This window comes from Centrocercus urophasianus, unplaced genomic scaffold, assembly GCF_019232065.1.
Source record: "Centrocercus urophasianus isolate 14NV4802_14NV808 unplaced genomic scaffold, USGS_Curo_1.0 seq_35, whole genome shotgun sequence".
NCBI lineage: Eukaryota > Metazoa > Chordata > Aves > Galliformes > Phasianidae > Centrocercus > Centrocercus urophasianus.
Genome location: NW_024884922.1, coordinates 6,713,290 through 6,738,204, shown reverse-complemented (window position 1 = coordinate 6,738,204; position 24,915 = coordinate 6,713,290). Strand labels below are relative to the sequence as shown.

At 42.9% G+C, this 24,915-nt stretch overlaps 1 protein-coding gene across 10 annotated transcripts; it reads left to right on the top strand.

The window, feature by feature from the left end:
- The first annotated feature begins 1,771 nt into the window (after positions 1 to 1,771).
- On the top strand, positions 1,772 to 20,254 carry PIAS2 (protein inhibitor of activated STAT 2). Of its 10 annotated transcripts, none has more exons than XR_006170922.1 (14): positions 1,784 to 2,255; positions 3,649 to 3,733; positions 4,301 to 4,351; positions 4,474 to 4,564; positions 8,474 to 8,608; positions 11,165 to 11,270; positions 11,899 to 11,972; positions 12,806 to 12,966; positions 13,543 to 13,676; positions 14,100 to 14,271; positions 16,448 to 16,587; positions 17,097 to 17,155; positions 18,403 to 18,440; positions 19,748 to 19,799. XR_006170922.1 is itself a non-coding variant. In XM_042831113.1 (13 exons), the coding sequence occupies exons 1-13, from the start codon at positions 1,784 to 1,786 to the stop codon at positions 19,902 to 19,904; spliced, it is 1,842 nt and encodes a 613-aa protein (XP_042687047.1). In that variant the 5' UTR covers positions 1,772 to 1,783; the 3' UTR covers positions 19,905 to 20,254. The 10 variants fall into 10 exon arrangements, 3 of the variants coding, with proteins under 3 accessions (XP_042687047.1, XP_042687046.1, XP_042687044.1); XR_006170919.1 differs by having other exon boundaries at positions 17,918 to 18,440; positions 19,722 to 19,782; XR_006170921.1 differs by having other exon boundaries at positions 19,722 to 19,772.
- The last annotated feature ends 4,661 nt before the right edge of the window (positions 20,255 to 24,915 follow it).

The window sequence follows — 24,915 nt, the reverse complement described above, 5'->3', positions numbered from 1 at the left end:
CTTATTGGGCTGTGCAGCTGTAAAGAACTTCTTTCAAGAGCAAATTGATGGTTTGTGTGTGGCACAACTTCAGTGTCTCACCTTAATGCAGTGATGTGAAAAGAGTGTTACTGGCTAGGCTGCAGGCTTCTGCAACAGTGCTGGAACCCCACAAGAAAATAATCTGGGAGCGTTTGCTGCATATCTGCCCTGCACCGTGATTAGAAGTGCTCCTAAACACATGTTATGCTTTGTAAAAGCATGTTGATTATAACAAGCACTGCTTTGATACATCTGTAAAGGGGATAATAAGCTAAACAATGTGGATGAGATTAGTTGTGTCTTCATGCTTGTGGTTACTGTGTAACTATGTAATTTTTAAACTCCCAAGCACTTTAATGGAGGTGTTGATTTAAAATCTTGCTGACTGTGATACTGAACCCAGCCTGCATCTTCTAATGAAATGAAATCCAACTCATAACAAAATGCTGCTTTGTGGAACTTCCCCATAAAATGCTAGGTGTTCTAAGGCATGACTGACTGCACATTTCACCTTGATTAATGGTGGAATGCACAGGAGCACACAGAATGCAGCAGTCGGGTTAATGAGAAGTATTTTGCAAGACAGGCCATTCCCTTAATCTCAGTGTAAAGGATTATTTTGTTCATTTGCATTCTGGTGATGGAATCCAGAATCTCGCTTACTGTCTCCATCTGAGGGAAGGAGGTGATGGTGCTGTCGAACTCGTGTGTCTATTTATGCAGTCAGTGTGAAGTTCTCAGTAAATTCTTCGGTATCTCTGTTCCTTCAAAGCTGGGATAAGCCACTTGACGCTGGATGTGACACTGCTTTCACCTGCAGTGATGTTAAGGTGAAAATGAAGAGCAAGCAACGGGGCACATAGCGAGTTGCAGCTTGTGTTGGTGGTGGAGGCACAGCTGTAGCACATGTTCAGTCTTTAGTTAAGATCAACTCATGTTGGAGTACATGGTTATGAACTGTATTGTAGCAGTAAAGGAAGATAAACACAAAGTACTGCACTTCAAGGCTTACACTTCTCCTAAAATCAGTGCCTCAAACTCTAAGTACTGTCAGCTGGACCATAATTAAGAGCTAAAAGGGCTCTGCTAAACAAGTCTTACATCTGCATCATGGTTGCAGATGAGTACTGCTTGATACCTAATGTCCAGTCCTTCATCTGTCAGTCCTTGAGTGCAGGACTGGTACAGTACAGCTGTATTAAAGCCAGGTGTTCCGTGTCCTTCAGAATTTTACGTTTTCATTGCAAGTAGGAAGCAAAGGAGAATTCTTGATTTCTTTTCTCTGAAAAGAAAGCTTCCTTTCAAAAATGGGAGTGATACGTCTGTGCCACCCTACTGATTTGTACTAATCCAGGGAGAGGAGTGCTTTCTCTTGGGTAGTGTTACTTTTTATTTTTGTATGAGAATCTTTCTGCTTGTGAAGTCTGTGGTTCATTTGTTATCCAATTTCCACATGGAAATTGGATAACAAAGTGAATAGTCTTCAGCATCAGTTTTCTAATTGAACTCACCCTTCCCAGATATGTGATTTCCTTGCCTTAAGCAAGTCATGCTCTCTCTGTGGGTGAGGTGTGGGTCGTACCTGAGGCAGCAGAGGTGGAACTAGAATGGTGGAGGTTGATATGCTTCACTGTGCTTCTCAGAAAGGAATTTTTTAGAATCATAGGTTCATTAAGGTTGGAAAAGAGTGCTGTGATCATTTCATCCAACTGTTGTGTACTGTTGGCTCACTGATGTGTACGTTGATTCTTCTTTCCAGAATATGGTATCAAGTTTTCGTGTTTCTGAACTTCAAGTATTGTTGGGCTTTGCTGGGCGTAATAAAAGTGGACGGAAACATGACCTCCTAATGAGGGCTCTGCACTTACTGAAGAGTGGCTGCAGCCCAGCAGTGCAGATAAAAATCCGAGAACTCTATAGGCGTCGGTACCCAAGGACGATTGAAGGACTTTCAGACTTATCAGCTATAAAGCCTGCGGTTTTCAATCTGGATAGCAGTTCTTCTCCCGTGGAGCCTGACCTGGCTGTTGCTGGCATTCACCCGCTCCCTTCGACTTCGGTCACACCTCAGTCTCCGTCCTCACCCGTCAGCTCCGTGCTCCTTCAGGACACTAAGGCCCATTTTGAGATGCAGCAGCCATCACCTCCCATCCCACCTGTCCATCCCGACGTCCAGCTGAAGAGCTTGCCTTTTTATGATGTGCTTGATGTACTCATAAAGCCTACAAGTCTAGGTAAGTGTTTAATTGCATTGTAAGCTGCTGAATTCATGGAGTAGTTGTTGCTTATGACAGTGCTAAGCCTGGGTTTAAATTGCTTTTTGCAGCTGGGGGAGTTTCCTTTTTTTGAATTTTTTTTGGTCTGAAGAATGTGGATCTGAGGAATTTATTTGATGCAAGTGAGGAACACCTCTGTCAGGGCCAGCAGAAAACATTCTTCCCAACAACCTGCGATCTCAGTTTCTTCAAGCACCTCATTCTTGAGTATATTTATTTGAAAATCACTTGGTTGTTTTGAAATTCAAGTTAAATTCAGTGTCCAACCTTGAGGGGTAGAAAATATTCCGTAAGGATTTAGTAGAACAGTTCAGAAACGCTTTTAACATTTTGCCAGCTGTTTGCATCCCCCTGCTTCAGTTTTTTAATTAAGTACTGTAGGCAGTGACTTGTACCTAAGTGAGCCACGTTCCTTCATACCAGCGGGGCTCCAGCCCTCTGATCATCCTCACAGCCTCCTCTGGGCCCCCTCCAACAGCTCCATGTCTTTCTTTGCTGGGGCCAGGATTCAGGAAGATGATAGTGTGCCAACTATTGGCTCACAGTTAACCAGATTTACTGCCAGCCTTGTGGTCGCTTTATCCAGTACAATGGCAGAAATTAACTGTGATGTGGTGATTCCCTTAATGAAACATTTGCTCTTCATAGCATTTCTAAAGCTGAGAAAAGAGCTGATATAAATAAGCTGCATGAGGTTTCACCTTTCCCTTGAGAAAATGGCTTCTGGTTGTATCGTGCAGGTGTTGGTGTGGGGCTTAGCTCTGATCCACACTTGGTTCAATAACAAAATCATTTCCATTTTAGACACGTGCAGATATACACGCAGTATGTCATGCTTATGATTTGGTGCGTGTATTTGTTCCACCTGGACTTAGATTCTTTTTGTGTGAGGTCTGGGCTGGGGCTTCGAATATTGCAGTGTACATACATCTTGTGCTTGGCTACCACAGCTGTTTCTGCATGGAATAATTTTCCACTGCTCATTAAAAACTCATGGTGTGCATTCTCCTACTGTCGTAGGATAAAATAGTTGTAAACTGGTATTTCTTTCTCCAAGTATTCAGTGTTATATTTTGTTGTTGGTATCTTTCTTCCCCCAAGGATTACAGTGCAGCTTGCCAAGCTGCTTTAGTTCTGAGGTGTAAAGTGATATTCAGACTTCTGAGTATGGCTGAATGAATGATTTGTTCCTTTGCCTTCCTCTTGACAGTTACTTGCTGTTCAACAGCAGTTTGATTATGGACATAAGTGCCTTGTGCCTTGTTTGGGGAAAAACTCAATTGCAGAACCTCTTCTAACCATTGACTTTAGGCAGCACGGTTAAACCTCTTCTGTCTCTTTCTCTTTCTAGTACAGAGCAGTATTCAGCGATTCCAAGAAAAATTTTTTATCTTTGCTTTGACACCTCAGCAGGTCAGAGAAATCTGTATTTCCAGGTAAGAAGCAACTACTGCAAAAATGTGGGAAGGGATTTTTTTGTTTGTTACTTTTTTGATGCATCCCTTAACTGTGCAAGTGTGGAATGATAATCCTCAGAGAGTTTAAGATGGATTCAGCTGCTGTATTATTTCTCTAGTTATTGTGCACTGTACTTAGAGCGGGTGAGGTAAATCTGATGTTTCTGAGGAGTAAAAAATTGTTGTTTGAAATGATTGTGACGTTTTAGGTGGTAAGCTTTTATCCTGTATGTGTTTCCTGGCTGTAGGAAAGGAAGGCTGCTTTTATCTTTTGTCCTGGAATTCATGTTCTTGCAAGAACTGTGGTGTGAGCCCAAATAATTAGCTTTTCATCCCTCTGGCAGCATCATATTTTGTAGTAGCAATAAAGTCTTGACAGAAGATGGTGATCCTAAAGACATGCTTTACTTAAAAAGCTTAACAGAGGTGTCACTTGTAAGAATTGTTCGTAGCTTATAAAATAAAAGCAAAACTTAGTGCTGACTTAGGCGTAGCACTTGTGTGACTGCTGTCTAAATAGGTACTTTTCCTTTCCCTTTGTTGTAGGGACTTCTTGCCGGGGGGCAGGAGAGATTACACCGTCCAGGTTCAGCTAAGGTATCTTTTTCATGGTGTTCTCTTCTGCTTGTTGGCCAGTTAAGGAGTTGTAAATCTTAATGTTTGTGGAGACACATGAGCGTTGTGTCAGCTGAAAATGTTTTCTCTTTTTGGGACTATAGGTTATGCCTAGCAGAGACCAGCTGTCCTCAAGAAGATAATTACCCTAATAGTTTGTGCATTAAAGTGAATGGGAAGCTGTTTCCATTGCCGGTAAGCTTGTTTGCATGTGTTTGTGGTTTCTTTGACTTGTCTGTTGTTTCTGTAATGATAGCTTGCTAAAACGATCAAGCACTTTATTGCTATCATTACAGTTTCCCTAGACATTAATGCTAGCAAACGCAAACCGTGCCTGGGTGAGGTAGCCATTGCTGCTATTAATTATGTTAAAGCCACTGCGCAGCTTAATTATGCTTTAGCCACTTCTAGCAAACCTCATCGGTGCAGTTGACACTCAGAATTCAAAAACAAACCGGTGTGTGCATGAGGAGTCTCCCCTGTATAGAACCGAGTTTGTTTGGATTGTGCTGGGTATCTATTTGTGTGTTGGCCTGAGTTCCTTCTTGTTAGAAGGAAACTGTGTCAGTTTTCGTGTATGTTTGCATGCAGCTCTGGTTAGAGCAGCGTCCATCGCAGGGGTGAGGAGCAGCAGGTTCTAGGGTACCAGCAGCTACTGGTCCTGTTAGCAGTTGTGCTCTTTGCTGGTGCCTTGTGCTTTAAAAGTTGCGATGTGTACAGGGTAACTGTGAGGCTGGAATATTTCAAAAAGAAGCACTCTCCATTTTTGGGAAAAAAATAAATCACTGAGATGGGTAATTTGATAAATAGAACAGGGGTTAAACCCATACCCCGCCCATTCTGAGGTGGTGCTAGAAGTTCTGTAAGATGGGTGAAGTAGCACAGAGGGGTTTTCAGCAGCCTGACTGTAAAATACTGGATGGGGAGTGAAGGTCTGAAACGTTTTTATCTCAGAATGCATGCTACTTTCTTGGCACATCAGATTGTCAGTGTGTTCAAGGTGTCTTGTTTTCGCCCTGCAACTGTCCTCTCTTTCATATGCAGTGGTGACGGTTTCCTTGCCTCTGCTGGGCTGAAGTGACTCTCCTCACCTTTTCCATCTGTTTCTTTAACCTGTGCATCACTATTCTTCTGTCTTCAGTTTATAAAAGTGTTTCTTTGAGATGTTTTCTTGTCAAACACAAACTATGTCCTGTGAGGAACATAGGAGGACTTCCTTTCTTCAGAAGATGTCTTTCTTCAAGCAACCCTAACGCATTGAGTGATATTGTCCTGGAGATATCAAGCTCTGATGGTTCTCAGTCTTGCTAATATAGCTCATAGCGGGTGATGCTGTGTTATGCTATCCATCTCATGTAATGGCACAGTCATAGCAAAAATTCTATCATCTTTAATTCTCACTTTGCTTTAGGTCTAAATCCCATAGTTTCTTTTTGCACATAGTTCTTCAGACTGTTCAACAGAACCATGAAATGAGAAAGTGAATAAATGACTCATCTTGGCAACTTCCTTATTTTTTCAGTATAAGCTGAATGATTAACACTGGTCAAGTTTTCTTTCCCTATAACCTGTTTATTTGCTAACTGTCTGCATCCCACTGGTGATTCAGAAAATGTAGGAGCTTCTTTGCTTCAAGGATCACTGTTGTCCAACTCAGTAGTTGTAGGAAACTAGAGAGTGACATCAGGCTCTGTTCCTGCCTAATTGCTCTTCTGATATATTTTCTGGTTACAGCAGAGTCTACATGTTTTTACTGATATGGTTCTTGCAGGAAGCACGGAAGACTTAGGAACAAATACTTTTGGCAAATGGTAGCCACTGAATTGGCCACCAAACTGAGCAGTGTTAGACCACGCTGATTACAAGGCAAGCTTCTGCATTAAAGTCACAGAAAGCTGGGAAGGGCTTAAACGTGTTTAGAAGTGCAAGATTGAGTCCTGGAAGTCTTTGCTTTGTGGAAGAAAACCACAAGGCTTAACTGAAATGAAGCATATGTGCAATGGAGTAAGACTAAAATAATAAAGAGCAAGAAAAAAGTAAAAAAAAAAAGTGAAACTTGCCTTCCTGATCCCTTGGAAGTAACACAGCCTCACTTTATCTTAGAGCCGAACAGGAAGGAACTTGTCATTGTGTTTGGTGCAGTATTACCCCCCTTAAAATGATGCTGTGTTTGTCCTTATGAACTCGCTAAAAGGTCCAGCTTGCTACTGTGAAAATGATGGGATTTTATCCCATAAATGACTGCAGTTGTTACATCTGACTTGAAGAAATGACAGATCATTCCTTCTTTTAAATGTGAAGCTAGCAGTCCTTATACATCTGCCGCCTCCTTGTGTGATAAAGCACGCATGGCATGACTCTTAGCAGCTCCTGTCACTCATCTTCTGGAGCAGCAAAAGGTTCTTTAAAAGAATTGATCAGCAGTTACTGCCTGCAGCTCTGGCCTGGCAGTTGAAGCCCTGTGTTTCTTTGCTGCCACTGGAAGGGTGTCTTAGGAACCCTTGCTGTGTGGTGCTGTTGGGTGTGACAGGGAGCACCCTGCAAAGAGGCTGCTAATCAGGTTCCCATGGAAGGCTTACTGTTGTGTATAAACTGCTAGCTAAACTAAAATCTAAAGAGCTTTCCAAATTGCTTTCCTGTATCATTAGATGAACAGGGGAGCATGTTTTGTGTGCTCTCTTGGACCATTTCTGGTGAAGTAGCTAGTCAGCAGTTCTGGCTGTTAGATAATACTTTCACAATTTGGTTCTTTCACTCTTGCTTTGAAGTGTTATGCTGTGAATGTTCATGTTATCTGTGTTAAACACGTGTTTTTCAGCACGTTGGTCCTGGATAGTTTCCAGTGTAGGACAACACTTGAACTGAATGAAATGTGACAGTCAGATCTGTGCACGATGCAGGTCTCTGGTTGGCGTTTTTTTGATGCAAGATAAGATTTTGAGATGAGTGGACCATAGGCTGTCTGAACTCAAAACAGACTCTGAGTTCCTCTTACGGACTGGCTTGCTTTTGTGGTGACTGTTGCAAGATGAGATGCAATTAGGCCGTGTGCTGCTTCACAGAGCACGAGTGTTCTCTGCTTGGAAGCGCGTGCTTGTCAGCAAGCAAAAGGGCTCCTGAGTGTGTCAATTAGTGACATATAGGGAATCACAGGATAGAATCTTTAAGGTTGGAAAAGACCTCCAAGATCATCTAGTCTGATCACCCACCTTCCACCAGTATTGCCCACTAAACCACGTCCCTAAGTGCTACATCAACCCTTTCCTTAAACACCTCCAGGGCTGATAACTCCACCATTCCCTCAGCAGCCTGTGCCAACACCTAACCACTCTTTCTGAGAAGAAATTGTTCTTAATATCCAATCTGAACCTCCCCTGGTGCAACCTGAGGCCGTTGCCTCATGTCCTGTTACGGTTGCTTGGAAGAAGAGTCTGACCCTCACCTTGCTCCACGCTCCATTTCCTCCATACAGCCTTCCGGCTGCTCTGCCCTGAGCCTGCAGTGACATGTGGTAGTTGTGACCAAAGTGTGGGACTTGGCACTAGTTTAACTTCGTCCCACTGGAGAAATGAAATAAACCATGAAATAAAAATGCAGAGAGAAGCTGTCCAGGTTTTCTTCAGTTTTGAAGAATTTAAAAGTATTTAGTTTAATTTGCTTCTGCTGTTGGCAGCAAAGCCTTTTAGCTCTCACATGTACCAGGTACGCTGTGCACAACTCATGTTCACTGAGTGTGCAGATGACAGCCTGCTGCTAATGAAGCTCTGTGTAATTAATGCAAGGTGAAGCTGGGTGTGTGGGGGGAGCATCAATACAACTTTTTTCTATTTTTGATAAAGCCTCAACACTGATGTTTACATCTCCAGTAAACCTGCCTGGATCAAAACTCTTATCTTTTCAGCACTCCTTTAAAATTGCTTGAAAACTGTTGATGTATAGTAAGGACTGTCAAAACAACGGATATTTCTCACAAATTTTGACTTCGATCTCCAGTCTGGAGAACCTCAAGGCTTTTCTGTTTCCCACAGATCAGCCTAAGAGGATCGGTTCAGAGCTAACAAGTTGTTGGGGTACTTTCACTGGTTTGTTTTTTTTCTCTCATAGGGATATGCTCCACCACCGAAAAATGGGATCGAACAGAAGCGACCTGGGCGCCCCTTGAATATAACCTCTCTAGTTAGGTTGTCATCAGCAGTGCCGAACCAGATTTCCATTTCCTGGGCTTCTGAAATTGGAAAGGTAAGCTGTCTGTTTTGTAGGATGTGGGCAGTAGACTAAATCACCTTGTCTAGCACTGCTTTTAATCCACTGCTTGATACTGCTGGCAGGGTGTAGTGTGATCAGTGGCTAAAGTTACCGTCGGTGCCAGGAAACAAAGCTAGCTCCAGAGCCATGGTAGCTTGCAGCAACGTGAAGAGCTTGCGTGTGGATTGCAAAGAGTTCCGTGTGGAATTCCAAGGGCTGTGTGGCTTTTTTTGAGAGCTTTCCTGTCAGCTTTGCTATTGGAAGGTGCCTGAGATATGTCAGAAACACTCATATCTTTCTGTGATGTAAATACAAAACAGTTCAGGCGCAACAGAAAGGGAGCCTCCATGCTTCTTTGTAGCCTCATTACACATTACTATGAACATGAGGTTACGTAGCCATGTCTTAAAAAGCTTTTTTTTCCTCAATATCTTTTGCAACTGTTCACTGGAGAGTGCTTTGTAAAATGAACGATGTGCCATGACGGGGTGTACTTGTTTCTCAGGTCTTTGTATTTTTCAATCAGAGTAATTCCAAATAGTTCTGCAAAGACAGTTTTTATTTCATAGGAAGAACTGCTTAACTGATGCTTCCCTCTTTATTCTTTTGAGATTAATGTTTTACATGAAAATGACTTCTCTTGAGTTAAAACTACACTTACGAGTTAAACACAAGTACAGTTTCCTGTTCAGAAAGCTTCTAGGGGGTACATTCCTGGGAGGAGGTGTAGATGGGAGGTGTCAGGCTACTGTTGTCAATTGCTTCTGGGCTCGGTGTGTCTTAGAAGTGCTCAGCTGAACCACAGTGTGTTTGTAACGCAGGATGTCTGTGCAATGTGCCTGTTGTTAACAGTGAAGCATTTTCCTGGAAGCTTGTGCAGCTTGAGGAAGAAGTGCAGATACTGGCAAGAGTGGGCAGCAGGGTAGGAGAAAGATAAGTGAAGTGTCTTCGGAGTGCACTCGTAGACTTCATGGAGAGGTGGCAGAAAAGCGTGCTGGACTTCAGACGGCAGGAGGTAGAGCAAGGGGTGACTGAAATGTCCTGTCTTGCTTTCTGGTGCCTGTAGTTGAACTTCTGATTTAGGAATGTGAAGTCATTAGAGTTTAAAGGAGTTAAACTTCTAAATGGGCAAGTGACTGCTTAGAAATCTGCCTGTGAATTTACTGAAGAAAGAAGGGGAAGTGGTAAGAATTTTGGTAGCTGTTGCAACAACCCTTGAAGTAAGTAGAAGACCCAGTGTTTTTCCATCTGTGGTTACTTCTGGAAGTCCTTCTGGACTCTCTTACTATCAGTGTAGCTTACCTTTTCAAGGTAAGGCTGAATGGAGCCCTGGGCAGCCTGGTCTGGTATTAAATGTGGAGGTTGGTGGCCCTGCCTGCGGCCGGGGAGGGTTGGAGCTTCATGATTCTGGAGGTCCCTTCCAACCTGGCCATTCTATGATTCCTTTAACATCAAAATGGTCTGGAGCCATCGTATCCTTGAAGTAAGGCTCCAGTATAAACCTACATAAATTAAATAAAATTTTAAAGCGAAAGTGGGAAGTTTATGTTCAGCAAAAGAATGAAGGTGTCAGCCTTTCCTCACGAGGGAGATGCTGTAGGCAATAAACAGGACAATATGTGGTTGCTCTTGGCAGGGCAAGCAAGGCATTTATCTCAGCATCTTCCTGTGTAGTTTGATCACTTTATCTGCTCCTCAGGGGAAGGGCTGTTCTTGGTAAAGCAGGAGCATGGTGGTATATGCACTTAACATTAGTACAGGAGGCATAAGAAGGTGACTGCAGGGTGTGAAAATAAGGCATTGCAGATTGTGTGTCCTGCGGATGAAACCATTACCATTCTGCAGTTGTGGGGCTTGCAGATTCTTCTCTTCATTGGTGACCCAGAGGAGAGGAAGTTTTGAACAAAGGAAGCTGGCAAGAGGCATGAGGGAAGGAACAGCAGTATTTGCTAAGAAATGCACGTACTGCTCCTCTAGGCTGGCTGTAATGAGACTTGGCCTGGGAATGGCAAGCCAAAGAACAGGTGCAAAGAAATCAGTGCACAGAATTATTAGGGCTGGAAAAGACCATAAAGGTTATCAAGTCCAGCTGTCAACCTGTGCAGCTGTGTGCCCTCTGAAGGTGGAGTTTGCACCTGAAAGAATGTTCATCTTTATAGCAGGTTTGTCTTTGAGGTCTGCATTAATGACAGCATGAAAAGGGGGATGTTTAGGAGTGTGAATGTGAATCTCTTATAGACGGCATGTTTAAGAAATTGTATCTTCCATTTAACTTCTTTTCAAGAAGAAGCCACCTTGTGTCTTAGTTGTGAAGGATAAGGCTTTTTTGCAGTTAAATTGCAGCTTGCATATTTGATTTGGTTAGAAGAATTAAGGCAAAGTGTGGACTTTTTCGCAGCAGTGAAGACATCTGTCAGTGCTTTTTCAAAATACCTTCATAATGCCAAGGAAAAAAATCAGCATGTTTTTACTTAGAACAGTGTAAGTGATCTGTTGTAGCAGAATTACTGTATTAAATCAATATCTCATCCTTCCTTACTCTTTTTGCAGAGTTACTCCATGTCTGTGTATCTCGTTCGTCAGCTCACTTCAGCTATGCTTTTGCAGAGGCTAAAAATGAAAGGGATCAGAAACCCTGATCATTCCAGAGCGCTAAGTAAGTAAAATTAATTTTCCCATTAAATTTTCCTTAGGGGTGGTTAATGGCTCTTTTAAAACCAGAACTGATAATACTTAGAAGACTTGCAGCATTTAGAAAAGAAAGTCTGTGCCTAGAATATCAAAGGTTCCTTTTGTTGTTTCTGAGGTGGCTGTTAATGCTTCAGCACAGGTCCCAAACCCACAGGGAGGAGTACTGAGAGACTGAAATGCTAGGGAGTGCTGTGAGCACTTCCTAATGTCGTGGGCAGTGAGGTGCAGATACATGACTTAAATATGCATTCTCCTCACTTGCATGTGCTGCTGATTGTCTTGTCTGCATACCTCGCCCCTTGATTATTCTTCTTGCTTCTTACATGTTGGGTAGAGTTTACCCTGCTAACCTGTGGCTAAGAAATGCACCATACAGCATGCATCTGCTGCACATAAAGCAATCTCATGATGTGCTGTTTATCCGTTACCTATGAACAGTGAAGCTATTCCTACTGGCATTAGCTTCTAATAAACTAGCTTCTTAGATACTCAGTTGTTTTACATAGCTGGAAACAAAATGTATGTGCTGTAGAATGAATATTAGGGTTGTAAACGGTGGTGTCTGTCTATACCTTCTTAATTTGTTTTTATAGTTAAAGAAAAACTAACAGCAGATCCTGACAGTGAGATTGCCACCACCAGTCTGCGGGTGTCTCTGATGTGCCCTGTAAGTAAGGCTGGGAGCTGCCGTGTACAGGTTTGCGTTGTCATCTGTAGTGCAGAGTTGGGTTGTTCTTATGAGACCTGATTTGGTGATGTCATGGGATTTCATTACATTCTGCTTTAAGATGTGATGTGGAGAAAGGTGCATCTGCAAGCACCTGGTTGCAGCAGCGTTCCACCAACAGGCTTGAACTTGTGAATGCCCCGGCTGCGATGCTGTCAGAATCACCTGGTTACTTGTGTTGTGTATGTTGAGACCTTTAAATGGAATGGTCTGGTGTACTGAGGCATCCTCTGGTTGGGCGGGGTGATGGGTAAATAAAGGGCACAGTGAGAAACAGCACTTTAGGTCGTCTGCTCTTTGGGGTATTGCTTTTACTGCCCACTATTAAAACTGGGAAATAACCTGATAAATTATAACAAAGTCACAGCTAAGTGGTTTTCTCTTTCCAGGCAGAAACTGGTGTTGTGACTTGTCAGTGAAGTCTTACACTGACACGGGTATAATGCCATTCTAATGTGACTGCAGCTCACAAAACCTTGAAATGACAAAGCAGGTACTTTAGCAGGTCTCACTAACAAAATTCAAAGTCCTGGAAGTAATGCTGTAGGTCCATTAAAAGTCTGATCGTTTCAAATCAAGACTTTGAGGACTGCTTTATTGTTCCTTCAGGTACACTGTATGTGATTTGATGGAGTGGATTTGCATGCAGCAACCTTGGTGTTGAGTTTGTAGTGAGAAAGGACGGTTCCTTGCTGGTTGTCGCATTTCATTGTTAGCCATACAGGTCTGCTTCACTCTCTTCTCTCTGACACTCTTTAAATGCATCTTTGCAGCTGGGCAAAATGAGACTGACAATCCCGTGCCGGGCTGTCACTTGCACACACCTGCAGTGTTTTGATGCTGCTCTCTATCTCCAAATGAATGAAAAGAAGCCCACGTGGATCTGTCCTGTCTGTGACAAAAAGGCAGCTTATGAGAGCCTGATACTGGACGGGTAAGAGAATGGGCCTGCAGACTGCACAACTATTTCCAGCTTTTCATTATGTACTCGATAGATATGCTTGTGACCTGAAGTTTAGACACTCAGCCATTTTTTTCTCAAAATAAATTAAGCTGGGAGGAACCACTGGAACGCTTTAGCTTCTCTTCCTTTGTAACAAACTATGTAAGCTAATCTCCTAATGGAGTCATCCAACTTTTGAGCCTCAGCATATCTCCTCTAGAGAAATCCAAATGTGACATCTCAGGCTGTCTTCCTTTTACATGAGACTATCTCTGAAGCTATCAACTTTGACACAATTTGAGTTAAAGTTTAAAACTGATTTGAAGGACAATGGCTTCTACTTTGTGAAAATCTCTGAATTGCAGTAATGTTGAGTAAAAGATGGGTGGGTTGGAATACTCTGGATTTTCATGTGTGCTTGCTGGGGAAGGCTGCAACTGCAGGTTGTCAGGTGAGATAAACCAGGGAGAGCAAGTGTTGGTTGATGTTGATCGTAGTCTCTCAGCTGTCTCCTTTTCACTTAGCAAAAGTCTGGAACGAAATGACAAAACCACTTCATTTTTACAGACTCTTTATGGAAATCCTTAATGAATGTTCAGATGTGGATGAGATTAAATTCCAGGAAGATGGTTCCTGGTGCCCTATGAGGCCTAAAAAGGATGCTGTTAAAGTCTCAAGTCCACAGTGCACCAAAATAGAAAGTGAGTACATCATGGATACTGGTGGTAAATCAACTAAAAGGCTTGATGCATTGGAGGCTTGGTGTTTGTAGCTGGGATGATGGATATGGACATGGATTTTGTTTTGTGGGGGGTGTGCTTAATTCTTCTCACCTTTTCATTTAATGTAAAAACAAAAGGTTATATCTCTGCAGGTGTAGGTTTTATTTTTGTTCTTTATAACAACACTTTTGTTGTTCTTGTTGTGGCCTAAAACTGATAAGTGGAGATTGAGAAAACTGAGCATTATACCACTAATAAAACGGTTCCTGAGTCATATTGGCCTCTGTAGTGGTCTTAAAGATGAGCTAATACAGGATTTGAGGTAGTGGTTCTATTGCATATTGGAACTGCTGATGGCAGCAGCTTTAAAAATAATAATAATAATTTGTTTTTCTGTTTTAGGTTCCAGTGTTGTTAGCAAACCGTGTTCTGTGACGGTGGCCAGTGAGGTAAACAAGAAGAAAGTTGATGTTATTGACTTGACTATAGAAAGCTCTTCTGATGAAGAGGAAGATCCTCCAGCCAAAAGGAAGTGCATATTCATGTCTGAAACGCAAGGAAGCCCAACCAAAGGGTTTGTCAATTTTGAAGTTAGTTGGTGCTCTGTTGTGTGTCAGATAAACTCATGTTAGACATACTGACTCTGCACGCTCCTTGGGATCCAGCTCTGAACTTTCGGAGAACTTCTAGGCCTCCCTTTTCAGAAGGTTATATTGCTACAGTATCTCTGTGCAGGCAAACCTTTATTGCATAGGTTTGTGTCTCTCAGAAGATGCACTGAAGCTGTGTTTGCAGGGATGTTTATCTGTAGAAAAGGAAACCAATTAAGCTAATGTACAGAACTCTCTTAGAAATCAGATTGCCCCAATTGCAGGAGCTTCATGCATTCTTGTTGAGTTACTGTCATCTTAAAGCCTTTTCTCACTGCCTTTTACCCTTTATCATGTGCTCTGGTGCCAGGAAACAGAGCTGTGTTGCATGTTTTCCCCATCTTCTCAAGCTTGGAAGGGGAGGAAGGCACTTCCTTGTTTTGAATCAACGCAGTAATTTTTTTTTTTTTTTTGCGTCTCACTGTTAGAATCTGAAATGTCTTGGTCACATTTGCTGGCCTTGGTTGTCGTTCAGTTCTGTGCCTTGGTTAACACAGCCAATGGCTTCCCAAGTCCTCTGTCAGTCCCCTCATCTCTATAGCTGCCTGAATTCCCTGCCCTGAGTCACGCAGAGTTAATTGACTGCTTTTCTGTTCTGCCTTCTGTTTGCTGTGATCTGTGCAGTTTGGCTATAGCTACTCTTTGTGGTTTCCACACTGTTCTTGCTCTTAGGCTGCAGGACAGGTGCACAACCAGCCAAGTAGGGAGAAGAGGGCATTGGTTAGGTTCTCCAGCAGGCACTGCTCCGTGTGGCGACTTGAAGTATTGGCTGTATGTTGGCCTTCTGGTTAGTCCAACTGCATGCACAAGGTGCGTCTCTCTCAGCGTTGGTGGCTTCTCTAAAACAACAGTAATAAAACCAAACCTTTCTGTTTTGCTGCCTTTTGAAGTGATGAGCAGCTGTGCTGTGCTGTCTGTACTCAGCAGCAACCTGTAGTCTTTGGCAAGCAACAGTTAATCAGCTACCTCCAGTAGTAGCGGTGAAACACTGTTGCTTGTTGTAAATGCTGTGAGGGAGTTCTTCCCCAAGAGACTTTCTTATTTTGATTTAAAAAATAGCTACAAACACCTCGTAATGAAATTCCAGAAGATGTCAAGATTCTTTCCAAATTCCTGGGTTTGTCCAAGGTGACTGCCTGCAGTCGTAACTGTAGGACTGAGTGCTCTTGTTTATCTAACCAGTTCATTTTCCTCAGTGTTTGGTAATGGAAATAGCATGCTTTCCTTATTGAAATCAGAGTTTAGGCCCAGGCTTTTGGAGAAAGCTTGCCTCCTGTGAAGAATGTTGCTCAAATACCAGCTTTGGTGCTATTGCAAGGTGGCCTTTTGGCAGCAACAGCAGAGAGCTGATGTTCAGGTGGTGCTTGAGGGTCTGAAATCCAAGCGTCTGAAACCAGTAGTGTGACTGCACAGTAGTTTATGGGGGAAGATTGGATTGCAACTCACTGCTGGTGAGTTGAAAGGAGAAATACAGGACAGCTGCAAGTGGGAAGTGGGACTGCTGTTGTTACCTGACAGGAAGCGTATGAAACACTTGGTGCAGGTGGTGGGTGCCACATTGCCTGTTACGTGGTCTTTGACAGTGCTGCAAGTATGCAGGAGGTTAGATACAGAAGGGTTTTGTGGTGGGCTGTGTGCTTGAGAGCTGAACTTAGCTTAGGTTTGGCTGTTGGTCATGGTAAGTCAGAGATTGAACTCCAGGCTTGGAAGTCTGTGCTGTAGGGGCTGAATCACGGTCAGCTGCATCCTTAGTGCCACAGCTTAGTGCTGAGAGCAGCAGAAGGATTTGGAATGTCCTGCTCCTGGCTCAGGCCACCTGTCCCACAGAGTGCTCTGCACATATGTGCCAACTTGGATTGTTCTGAATGACTCCAGCACTGTACTTAATTTTAATCTTGCTCTTATGTCACAGCTGCTGTTGAGAGCCAAGATGTGATGTTGTTATGAAGACTGTTATGAAAGGAAATTAGAGTGGAATACTGTGTAGTGAGTAGCCACGCCATAGCTGTGTTGTAATGTGGTGACTGTGAATGAGAGTGCATAACGTCTCTTCTGTAATCTATGCAAGGTTGGTTGTAACATGCTGTGCCTTCAAAACAGGGTTCTTATGTATCAGCCATCCTCTGTCAGAGTGCCCAGTGTGACGACGGTTGATACAGCTGCTATTCCTCCGTCGTTAACAGACTACCCTGTGCCATTCCACCACCCACCAATGTCCAGCATTTCCTCAGACTTGCCAGGTAGGTGGTGTTGTTATTTTTAATTATTAATTAAATATTTAATTATTTTTAATGCGCGTTCTGAGAGACTGTTATATGTGGGGTGGGTAAGAGTCGGAAATTGACCTCTTTAGATGGGACAGGATTGTATATAGCATTGCCCTGATATGATGCCTAGACGAGTCTAGTACAAGCTGTCCTTCCAGTTTCAGATTGCACTTCCAACAGTGATGTGAAAAACCTTGCTTCTGGGGTACACCCTCAAATTGGCACTCTGGAATGGCAGCCAGAAGCACTCCTTGATATACCCAATTAGACTGTGTGTAAACACCTGATTGTTACTTGTTGTAGAAGTGAGGGAGAGTAGCTGCTTACTTAAGATTGAGAATTGTAATGGCACTGACTCATCCCTGCCCTAAATGTAGAGATTTCTGCTAGCTAATTCTAGTGGTGCTCTGTCTAGACTGTATGAAAAAGGTTAAGGTGAGCTACAATATGTAAGCTGACCTCTATTGACTTTCTTTACCTAGACAAACCCTAAATGCCTATGATGTATTCTTCAACACTGCTGCTAAATATCAGACAAAAGGTGGGGATACTGATTGTTTTCTATCCTGGCTCCTTGAAAAGAACGCTGTGTGTAGGGACTCTGGGGGTTCTCTGTCGGCTGTAGTGAACCTAGAGCCCAGGAAATGGTGACTTGTGACAGCAGGTGTCACGTGGGCCTCCTGTCCTTCCCTGCCCCGCTCCATTGCCTGTCTCCATTTCTCCCCTGCCGCATCTCTGGGTTTTTTTTCATCTTCTTTCAGTTTGGCACTGGGATGGATATCATTCCCCTCGTTTCTCTGTCCGTTTTGGTTGCCTCACTGCTCCCTCCCTCCACTTCTCCCTTGTTAAGAAATTCAGTTTCTTTCCAAATTGGTTAGAAGACTAAGCTGAGAGAATGGAAGTCTAGAACTTTGTTCATCTCTGCCAACTGAAGTTCTAGCGTGCGTATGAACAAAAGCTGTGAATTCTGTAAAAGCAGCTGATCTTACATCTCCTTTAAAATTTTTCTTTAATTTTCTGTAATGGAGAAAAGTAGAGATGCCTCTGGCTGAAACAGATCTATGCTAACAAGAGAGGGAGGGAGAAAGCTTACCGTTTCTTTCTGTTGCCATAGCAAACACAAGGCCAAGATTTTGAAATAGAAATGGCTGCGATTTCTCATTGATTTTGTGTTTCTTAAACATCTTGCCCTAAATGCTTACGTGCTAATGGCATAGAGGATGGGCGCTGGTTGTCACTGCTCATAGAGGATTACCTTGAACTACTTGTAGTTTCCTCTTCTTCATTCCTTTTATTTGTCTAGACGCAAAACGGGGATGATATTAGAAATGTTTCCTTATTGGCTGCCTATGGGTGGAGGAAGAGACCTGCTGCTTGTTTTTGGACTTGTGCATGTTGTGACTTTACTTCATTCCAGCATCCTTAATGTGATGACACTCTTCATGTCCCAGTTTGGCCAAGTCAGGTACAATATGCAGTGAAACTTGTGTTATGAACAACAGCTCCAAATGGCAACCTCCATCTAAGCAACCACATTGAACCACCCTGCAATATCCAGTGAATAATACATCATTGTCATCCTCATTCTTAAAAGAGCCACTTGTACTAGAAAACGTGTTTTGCTGCTGCCTGAAGTCGTTGAGAGTGGTGTCACAGTGGTATATTTCATTTAGAAACTGTATAGCAATTGCAAAAATCAGTTCTACGACAACAGCAGAAATTCCTTAAACTTGTTGTGTGTGAAGAGAAGGAAGACACATCAGTTTATTATCCCTCTTTTCTTTCTAGGTTTGGATTTCCTTTCACTAATTCCAGTTGAATCACAGGTATGTTTCTTAACTGCCAAGGGCTTAATTTCCAAGTGTGTTTTCTATGAAACACTGCTTCAGTAACGGTCAGGATGTTGTCCCTCACATCGTATTTGCAGTCCACTTGCTTAGATCTAACCACAGAACAGCAGAACACATTTTACCAACAGGTGGTAGTGAGGAAAAATGTATTAAAGGAGGATTCTGCTAATGATACTATCAACCCGGGCACAGCAAATTACTGGTAGTTTGCTTTGTCTTACCAAACCAGGTACTTGCACAGTGCTGACATGAACACAGCCATTATGTCTTTCATGCTTTCAGTTTATACTGTGTATCTGTAAGCCAGATTAATTTATGTAAAAATTTCAGTGCGGGTGGTTTTCATGATTGTAGGTTGAGTTGTAAAGACTGTATTGTCACTGGTTTGGGCACATTTACTGAACGTTTTTACAAGTCCTTCAGTGTAACACATAAAATCCATTGGCCTTGCTATAGTGGAAGTTTTGTAGGTCAAAAGTAACTAGCTGGTGCTTCTGCTTTCGTTTGCATAAATGACTGGATTATAATTAGATTCTTACACAGACAGTCAATAGCCTTCAAGAGGGGAATACTGCCTCCCTAACTAAGGTAGTACTCAGCCTGAAGCTCTCAGGAGAGCAGAGTAGAAAATGACAATCATCTCCCTTGACCTGCTGGCCTCCTTTTGATGCAGTCCAGCATGACTGGCTTTTCTGGACTGCAGGTGCACACTGCTTTTCATCTGACAGTACTTCAAGCCCTTCTCTGCAGAGCTGCTCTCAATCTGTTCCCTGCATGTACCTTGATTGCGTGCCCAGAATTTCTGTAATCGGGGAGCAACACGCTGCACTTGGCCTTGCTGAACAGTTCAGTTCACAGCCCATTCACGTCCCTCTGGATGGCATCCCCTCCTTCGGCTGTGTCACCTGCACCACTCAGCTCGGTGCCATTATCCTTGTCATTAAGACACAAGTAGTGCTGATCCCAGTAGTACCGATTCCAGCATGGAGCCTTGAGGGACACTGTTCATTACAGGTTTCCATTTGGACACTGTGCTGGGAGGTCCTGATAGTGGTCATGATAGTGTTTCCTAATGTGCCAGTAAAGGCTCAGACTAGCAGGTTAGGAGGGGGAAGGAAGAACTCTCCTTGCTCTGCATGCACTGGTGAGGTCCCGCTAGTCACTGTGTTGTGCTTGTTGTAGGGAAGATGTATCTTTAGAGCATACATTTCCCTTGTGCAGTTAGTCTCTTCATTTTTCATTGTTTGTTTCAAGCAGTACTGTCCTCCTATGTTTTTGGATAGTCTCACCTCAACCTTAACAAGCAACACGCCTGGCAGCATCATCACATCGACCAGTCACCACGAGAGCAACACACACGTTAGCTCCTCCAACAGGAGCGAGACGGCAGTTATAACCAGCAGCAGCGGCAGTGCTCCTGACATCATCTCACTGGACTGAAACAAGAGGCAGCATTGGAACTCCAGGAGAAACTGCACACAGCTGCTGCTTGTATCTCTGGAACTTCAGCATCTCCGAGGTTACTCTGATATTTATTGAAAGGATCTGCCTTCTGGAAAATGAAGTAATCATTTACAGTAGGGACAGAAGTGATAGAACTTTTTTTTTTTTTCTTGTTTATTAAATAGTTGGTATAGGAAAGGCCCCTTCAGAACATGCGTTTTGTGCTTCTGCGTTGTTCTGGGGAAACTGACATGTTGTTGTTGGATGGATACAACAAATGTTTTATTTTGAGGATGAAAGAGCACAGGCAGCCCAGACAGGTGATGGAATCTCCTTCTCTAGAGATACTCAAGGCCTGCCTGGATGCTTTCCTGCTTGACTTTCTGTAGGGAACTGCTTTAGCAGGGGTTGGATTAGCTGATCTCAAGGTCCCTTCCAACCCCTGTGATTCTATGATTTGTTGTAAAACAGCAATAATGTAAAAACAAACTTTTTTTTTTTTTTTTAAATAAAAAAGGCACTTAACCACTCTAAAAAAAAAAACCAACAACCTGGAAAATGGTGCAAAGGTAGATGGTGAATTTTTAATATTTTCACTGGGGCCGGTAATGAACTTCATTTAAGACAATGAAGCTTTGTGAAATAGCCATGACTTCACTTCCATGTTTTGTGACCCCCACTTTCCCCTTGCCTGGGATGGATGGGAAGGGGCTGTAAGTGGAGTTTTTTTTCTTTAGATTCCACGTTCTTCACAAACTTAACACTCCTAACTGTGACTTCTTCAGGTTTTTTTGAGCTGGGGATGGGCAAGCTATCTATGCAAACCTTGCATTGTACAACCTCTCTGTGCTGCCATGTTAGAGTGGGACACTTCTCCCACCACCAAAACCCCAAACCTATGCACAGTTGGGACATAGCTGAGTTTCTGATTTGATAACTTTAAGAGATGACAAAGTTCTTCCTTGCTTTAAAGTACCTGGTGTCTTTCTCTGCCACCACCAGCTCTGCCCTATATGCACCAGTGAGGTGTCTGCTTCCTATGGCACTTGTAAGGAGAGAGCACATTGCTGATTTCTCCAGTGCAGAATTGTTTTGTGGGCTGCCTTGCCCACACCTTTGCCACTTTGGCTGCATTCTGCTTGGGCATACTGCAGTCTGGCTTGCCATGGTGTAAGTATTCTTTCTTAGAGCAGAACAGCTGTAGCTGCATACTGCTCCCACTTGACTCAAACTACAGAGGTTGCTCTGAAAGTAATGCTTCCTACTTATTTCCGTGGAAATGAGAACAGATATGAAGACACAGTTACGCTATTTGAACAGAGCATGGTCTCAGCTACAAAACACTTTTTCAGCAGTCACTTCTGTTAGTTAGCTCTGTATTTTCACCAGTGATGAACGAGTGCCTGTATGCTGTGCTCATAAATGAACATCAGTGGGTGTCTCTTTTTTTTAACATGTTAGAATTCAGTTCCACACCTTTGCTTCATAAACACTTCCCTGTCAAATGCCATTCTGTTGGACTGCCCCTTTGCTGCCATCTGTGACAAAATGGAATATTGGTGGGAAAGTCCAGCATCTGCTTGTCACCATCATCTGCCTTGGACTTCGTGGGCCGACGTTGTGAAATAGGAGGCATTACTTTTGGAGCAGCCCTCGTATGTTCACAGCTGAATGATGCTTTGTCCCACCGTAGAACTGTCATGACCAGAAGGCCACGTTACCAGATGGAAATAACCTCCTCTTCTGCTGTGCTGCCTTGTTCAGCGTCTGGGGCACGGCCCTGCACGTTTCTGGGGATAACGCAGGCAGTGCTGTACGTGGAAGAGGTTACAGACCAGGAAAATGATTTCCGTACTGCTGGAATAATGGTATTGTCTGTATATGTTGACATAGCAACTTTTCCAAGTGTTGTTTCTCTGTTGAGTAACTGTATTCGAGATTACTCTTTCCCTACTTCCAGCATTCATTTTTCCCTAATTTTGTTTCACGCTTGCTTTTTCTCATCAAATGTCTGGTGCTTTTTTGCCTTTCAGTACTGTTACAGTATTTGAACTAAGCATATGGATAAGAAATGTTGAAGCAGGATGTACTGTACCTCGTCTGCTCTGTACTCTCATCTTTAATGCCGCACTGCTGTTTTTCATTGCTTTTTTGTATCATTTTTCACACCAATCCTCAATTCACCCATTGGTCTTAATATTACGCCCATTTTCTTCTCCTTTCCTTACCTGTTAATTTTTTGTATCTGTTAAGGATCAGTTTTTAGCATGATTTATTTCTAATAAAGCCACGCTGCTCATGAAGTGTTTTTTAATGGCTTGCAGCTGGTCGGTGCTCTCTGCATCACAATTGCACAGTAAATGAGCTAGGAGTGGGGGGAGGCTCGAGAGCCCTTGTGAATAAACTGCTTAAAACTTACTGCTGGTGCTGTTTGTGGTCTTAATCATGAGGTGAGGTGTGAGATCACTGAACTGGCTGAAGGGATGTAAAGATGATGTAAAAAGCCCTGCAAGAATGGTGGATGGAGACTGGGGGTCCCAGAGCGATTCCAGCATGTCCCCCCACATGAAACACGTGACTACAGCTAATCTACAAAGTTCTCTGGAGGTGGAATGCCCTCCTTCAAGCCTGTGCACTTACATCTTTCAGCCATGGTAGGAATTTTGAGGCAAAATATCAGAGATTAACTGTGGAAAAGCCTGGCCACCAATGCCAGATCTCAAGTCAGTGGTAAAACGTAATGGGAAAGGAAAGAGAAAAGAAGGGGATGGCTAAGCAGTAGAAAAGTTACGGCTTACTGTGAAGTTCTGCACCCTAACTCTGTCAGAACCTGAATAAGGCAGTGTTGGCAAACTGCTGCTTTCCTAGCAACTATTTCAGGCGGGTAAAAATGAGACCAGTTCTGCAAAATTGCAGAAGGACTTGGTGTGACCAAAAAGCAGGCAATAGAATAGCACATGAAAGACAGTTTGCATGATTAAAGAGTGTACGGGTAAATTATGTTTCACATGTAACGAGGCCTGATCACTACCACTCACTGTGAAGTCCTAGCATTACAGCAAGCAGTACGAGAGCGTTCCGTGTCCAGGTGCAGTAAAGGTAACGCACATAGAACAAAACATGACCAGTGAAAGCCTGCACCTTGAATGCGGAGTGCAGCTGTGGTTTTCTTTTTACTGCAGCAGTTTCTGCAAAACTGGGAAAAGGTTCAGAGAAGAATACAGTTGGTCAAAGCCTTAAGCTGGCTTCCATGCAAGATGCGAAGAGAAGAGGCAGCAGTGTATCAGGAGGGATACAACTGAGGGCTGAAAATAAAACCACAGCAATCCAGTGCATAAAGATCAACGGTTTGTGCTCATTTCTGATATGAAGGAAGCATCAGCTGAAGCTAATAGATTGGAGAGACACAAAAAGAGGCATTTAGGTGGCATTAGGTTTCCTTTGCTGTTACAGAATGCTCTTGAAGATTTTTATAACTGGGAGAAAGGAAGAAGAGACACAAAAAAACAAGACCAGAGGAAGGGCTCTGCACCACACTTACAAGGCAGTTTGGTGGCAATGCAAGAAGGGCCAGGTACTGTTCCAATGGTGAGGACATGGAAAGCCATCTAAGCTGTTCAGGCCCGTTCTCCATCCTTCTTTTACAGCATTCCAACAAATACCAAATTATCCCACATGCTGCCTCGGCAAACGAGTTCTTTTATCCAGAGATTAATTCCTGCCTCAGAGGAAGACCTTGATTCAAAACAATGGGTACAGAGCCAGTTCAACACTGGAGTCTTAATTTGCAGGTGCCACGTGTTCTTTTGGCATCCTCTGCTGGCAGGAAAGGCCAGTGAGTTGAGGGCCAGAAAAACAGTCAACTTCAAAATGATCTGAAGATGGGAAGAGACAAGGGGGAAAAACTTTGAGCTGAAAAAATCAGAATTCTTAAGTCCCTTTTGTCCCACAGTGGTCTTTTTTTGCATTGTATGTCAGTAACAAAACAAGTGCTATCTTTTGTGATCTCTCCGTGTGTTCTTGGTTGCACAGACATATTCTACTAACTCCAACAAGAGAAACTTTTCCAGCAGCACATCTCTGGTTGCCATCATTGTTTCTAGTTAGTTTTACTGCATCTTCAAATCTACATCCTAATTTCAAGCTCTTTGATTAATATCATAAAAAATTCCTGTCACTGCTTATACAGTTGTCCTCTTTTGAAAAGTTTCAAATTGTTTTAAGGAAGTTCCTTTAAGGAAACCAGCAACAGCAGATTTTATATTTTCAAAGGTTAATATCTAGTCATATTCCATATACTGCATTCCTCAAAAATTGCTGAACACCTTCAGTGGAGTAAAGCATGATCTTCCAGATCCTTAAGACAAACTTCTAGCTGGGGCTTGCCAGCTCCAGTAATTATATGTCCACCAGACTCTTCAATGATACATTAGAAGAAGAGATATTAATATGCAAATATTTTAAGAATTCATTAGTCTTAATACAAACATACAGACCAAACCAGAAAATGTCAGATCCCCAAACTGCTCAACCCCAAATACTAAAAAATGTAAGTAACTATCATCTCTGTATAGCTTCCAGCAGCGCTCCGCACTCTTATCTCCTCATCAGTAGAGTGGCTGATCTCCTCATCCACCAAAACACAGCAGACACGGCACAATGAAACTATGCAGGAAATGTGGTGAAGCTATTTAATTAACAGTGAAACTTCATGGGAAATTCAGAGTAGTCAACTGAACTTCCTGCATTCAGTGAGATGCTACAACTTACACAAAACTTCTGTTACCTGTTCGTTGTTTTTTTTTTTCCCCAAACAGAGGAAGAAAAGAAAACACACCGAGGTTTTTCTGATTAGAAGGTCTTGCTTACCTGAAACACAGTAAACCGCAACAGGGGCACCATCAGTGACACGGGAAGCTGCTGGACCTTCAAAGGAGAAACCAACACTTCCAGAGGAGTCAGACGGGCTAATCAGAAACCTCAAGCCTTCTCCATAGTGTTTGATGAA

Coding starts and splice junctions, on each gene's coding strand:
- PIAS2 (XM_042831112.1), top strand. CDS start 1,784: ATGGTATCAAGTTTTCGTGTTTCTGAACTTCAAGTATTGTTGGGCTTT. Junction 3,734..4,300: donor AGAGAAATCTGTATTTCCAG/GTAAGAAGCAAC, acceptor CCTTTGTTGTAG/GGACTTCTTGCCGGGGGGCA. Junction 18,441..19,718: donor TAATTCCAGTTGAATCACAG/GTATGTTTCTTA, acceptor GTTTGTTTCAAG/CAGTACTGTCCTCCTATGTT.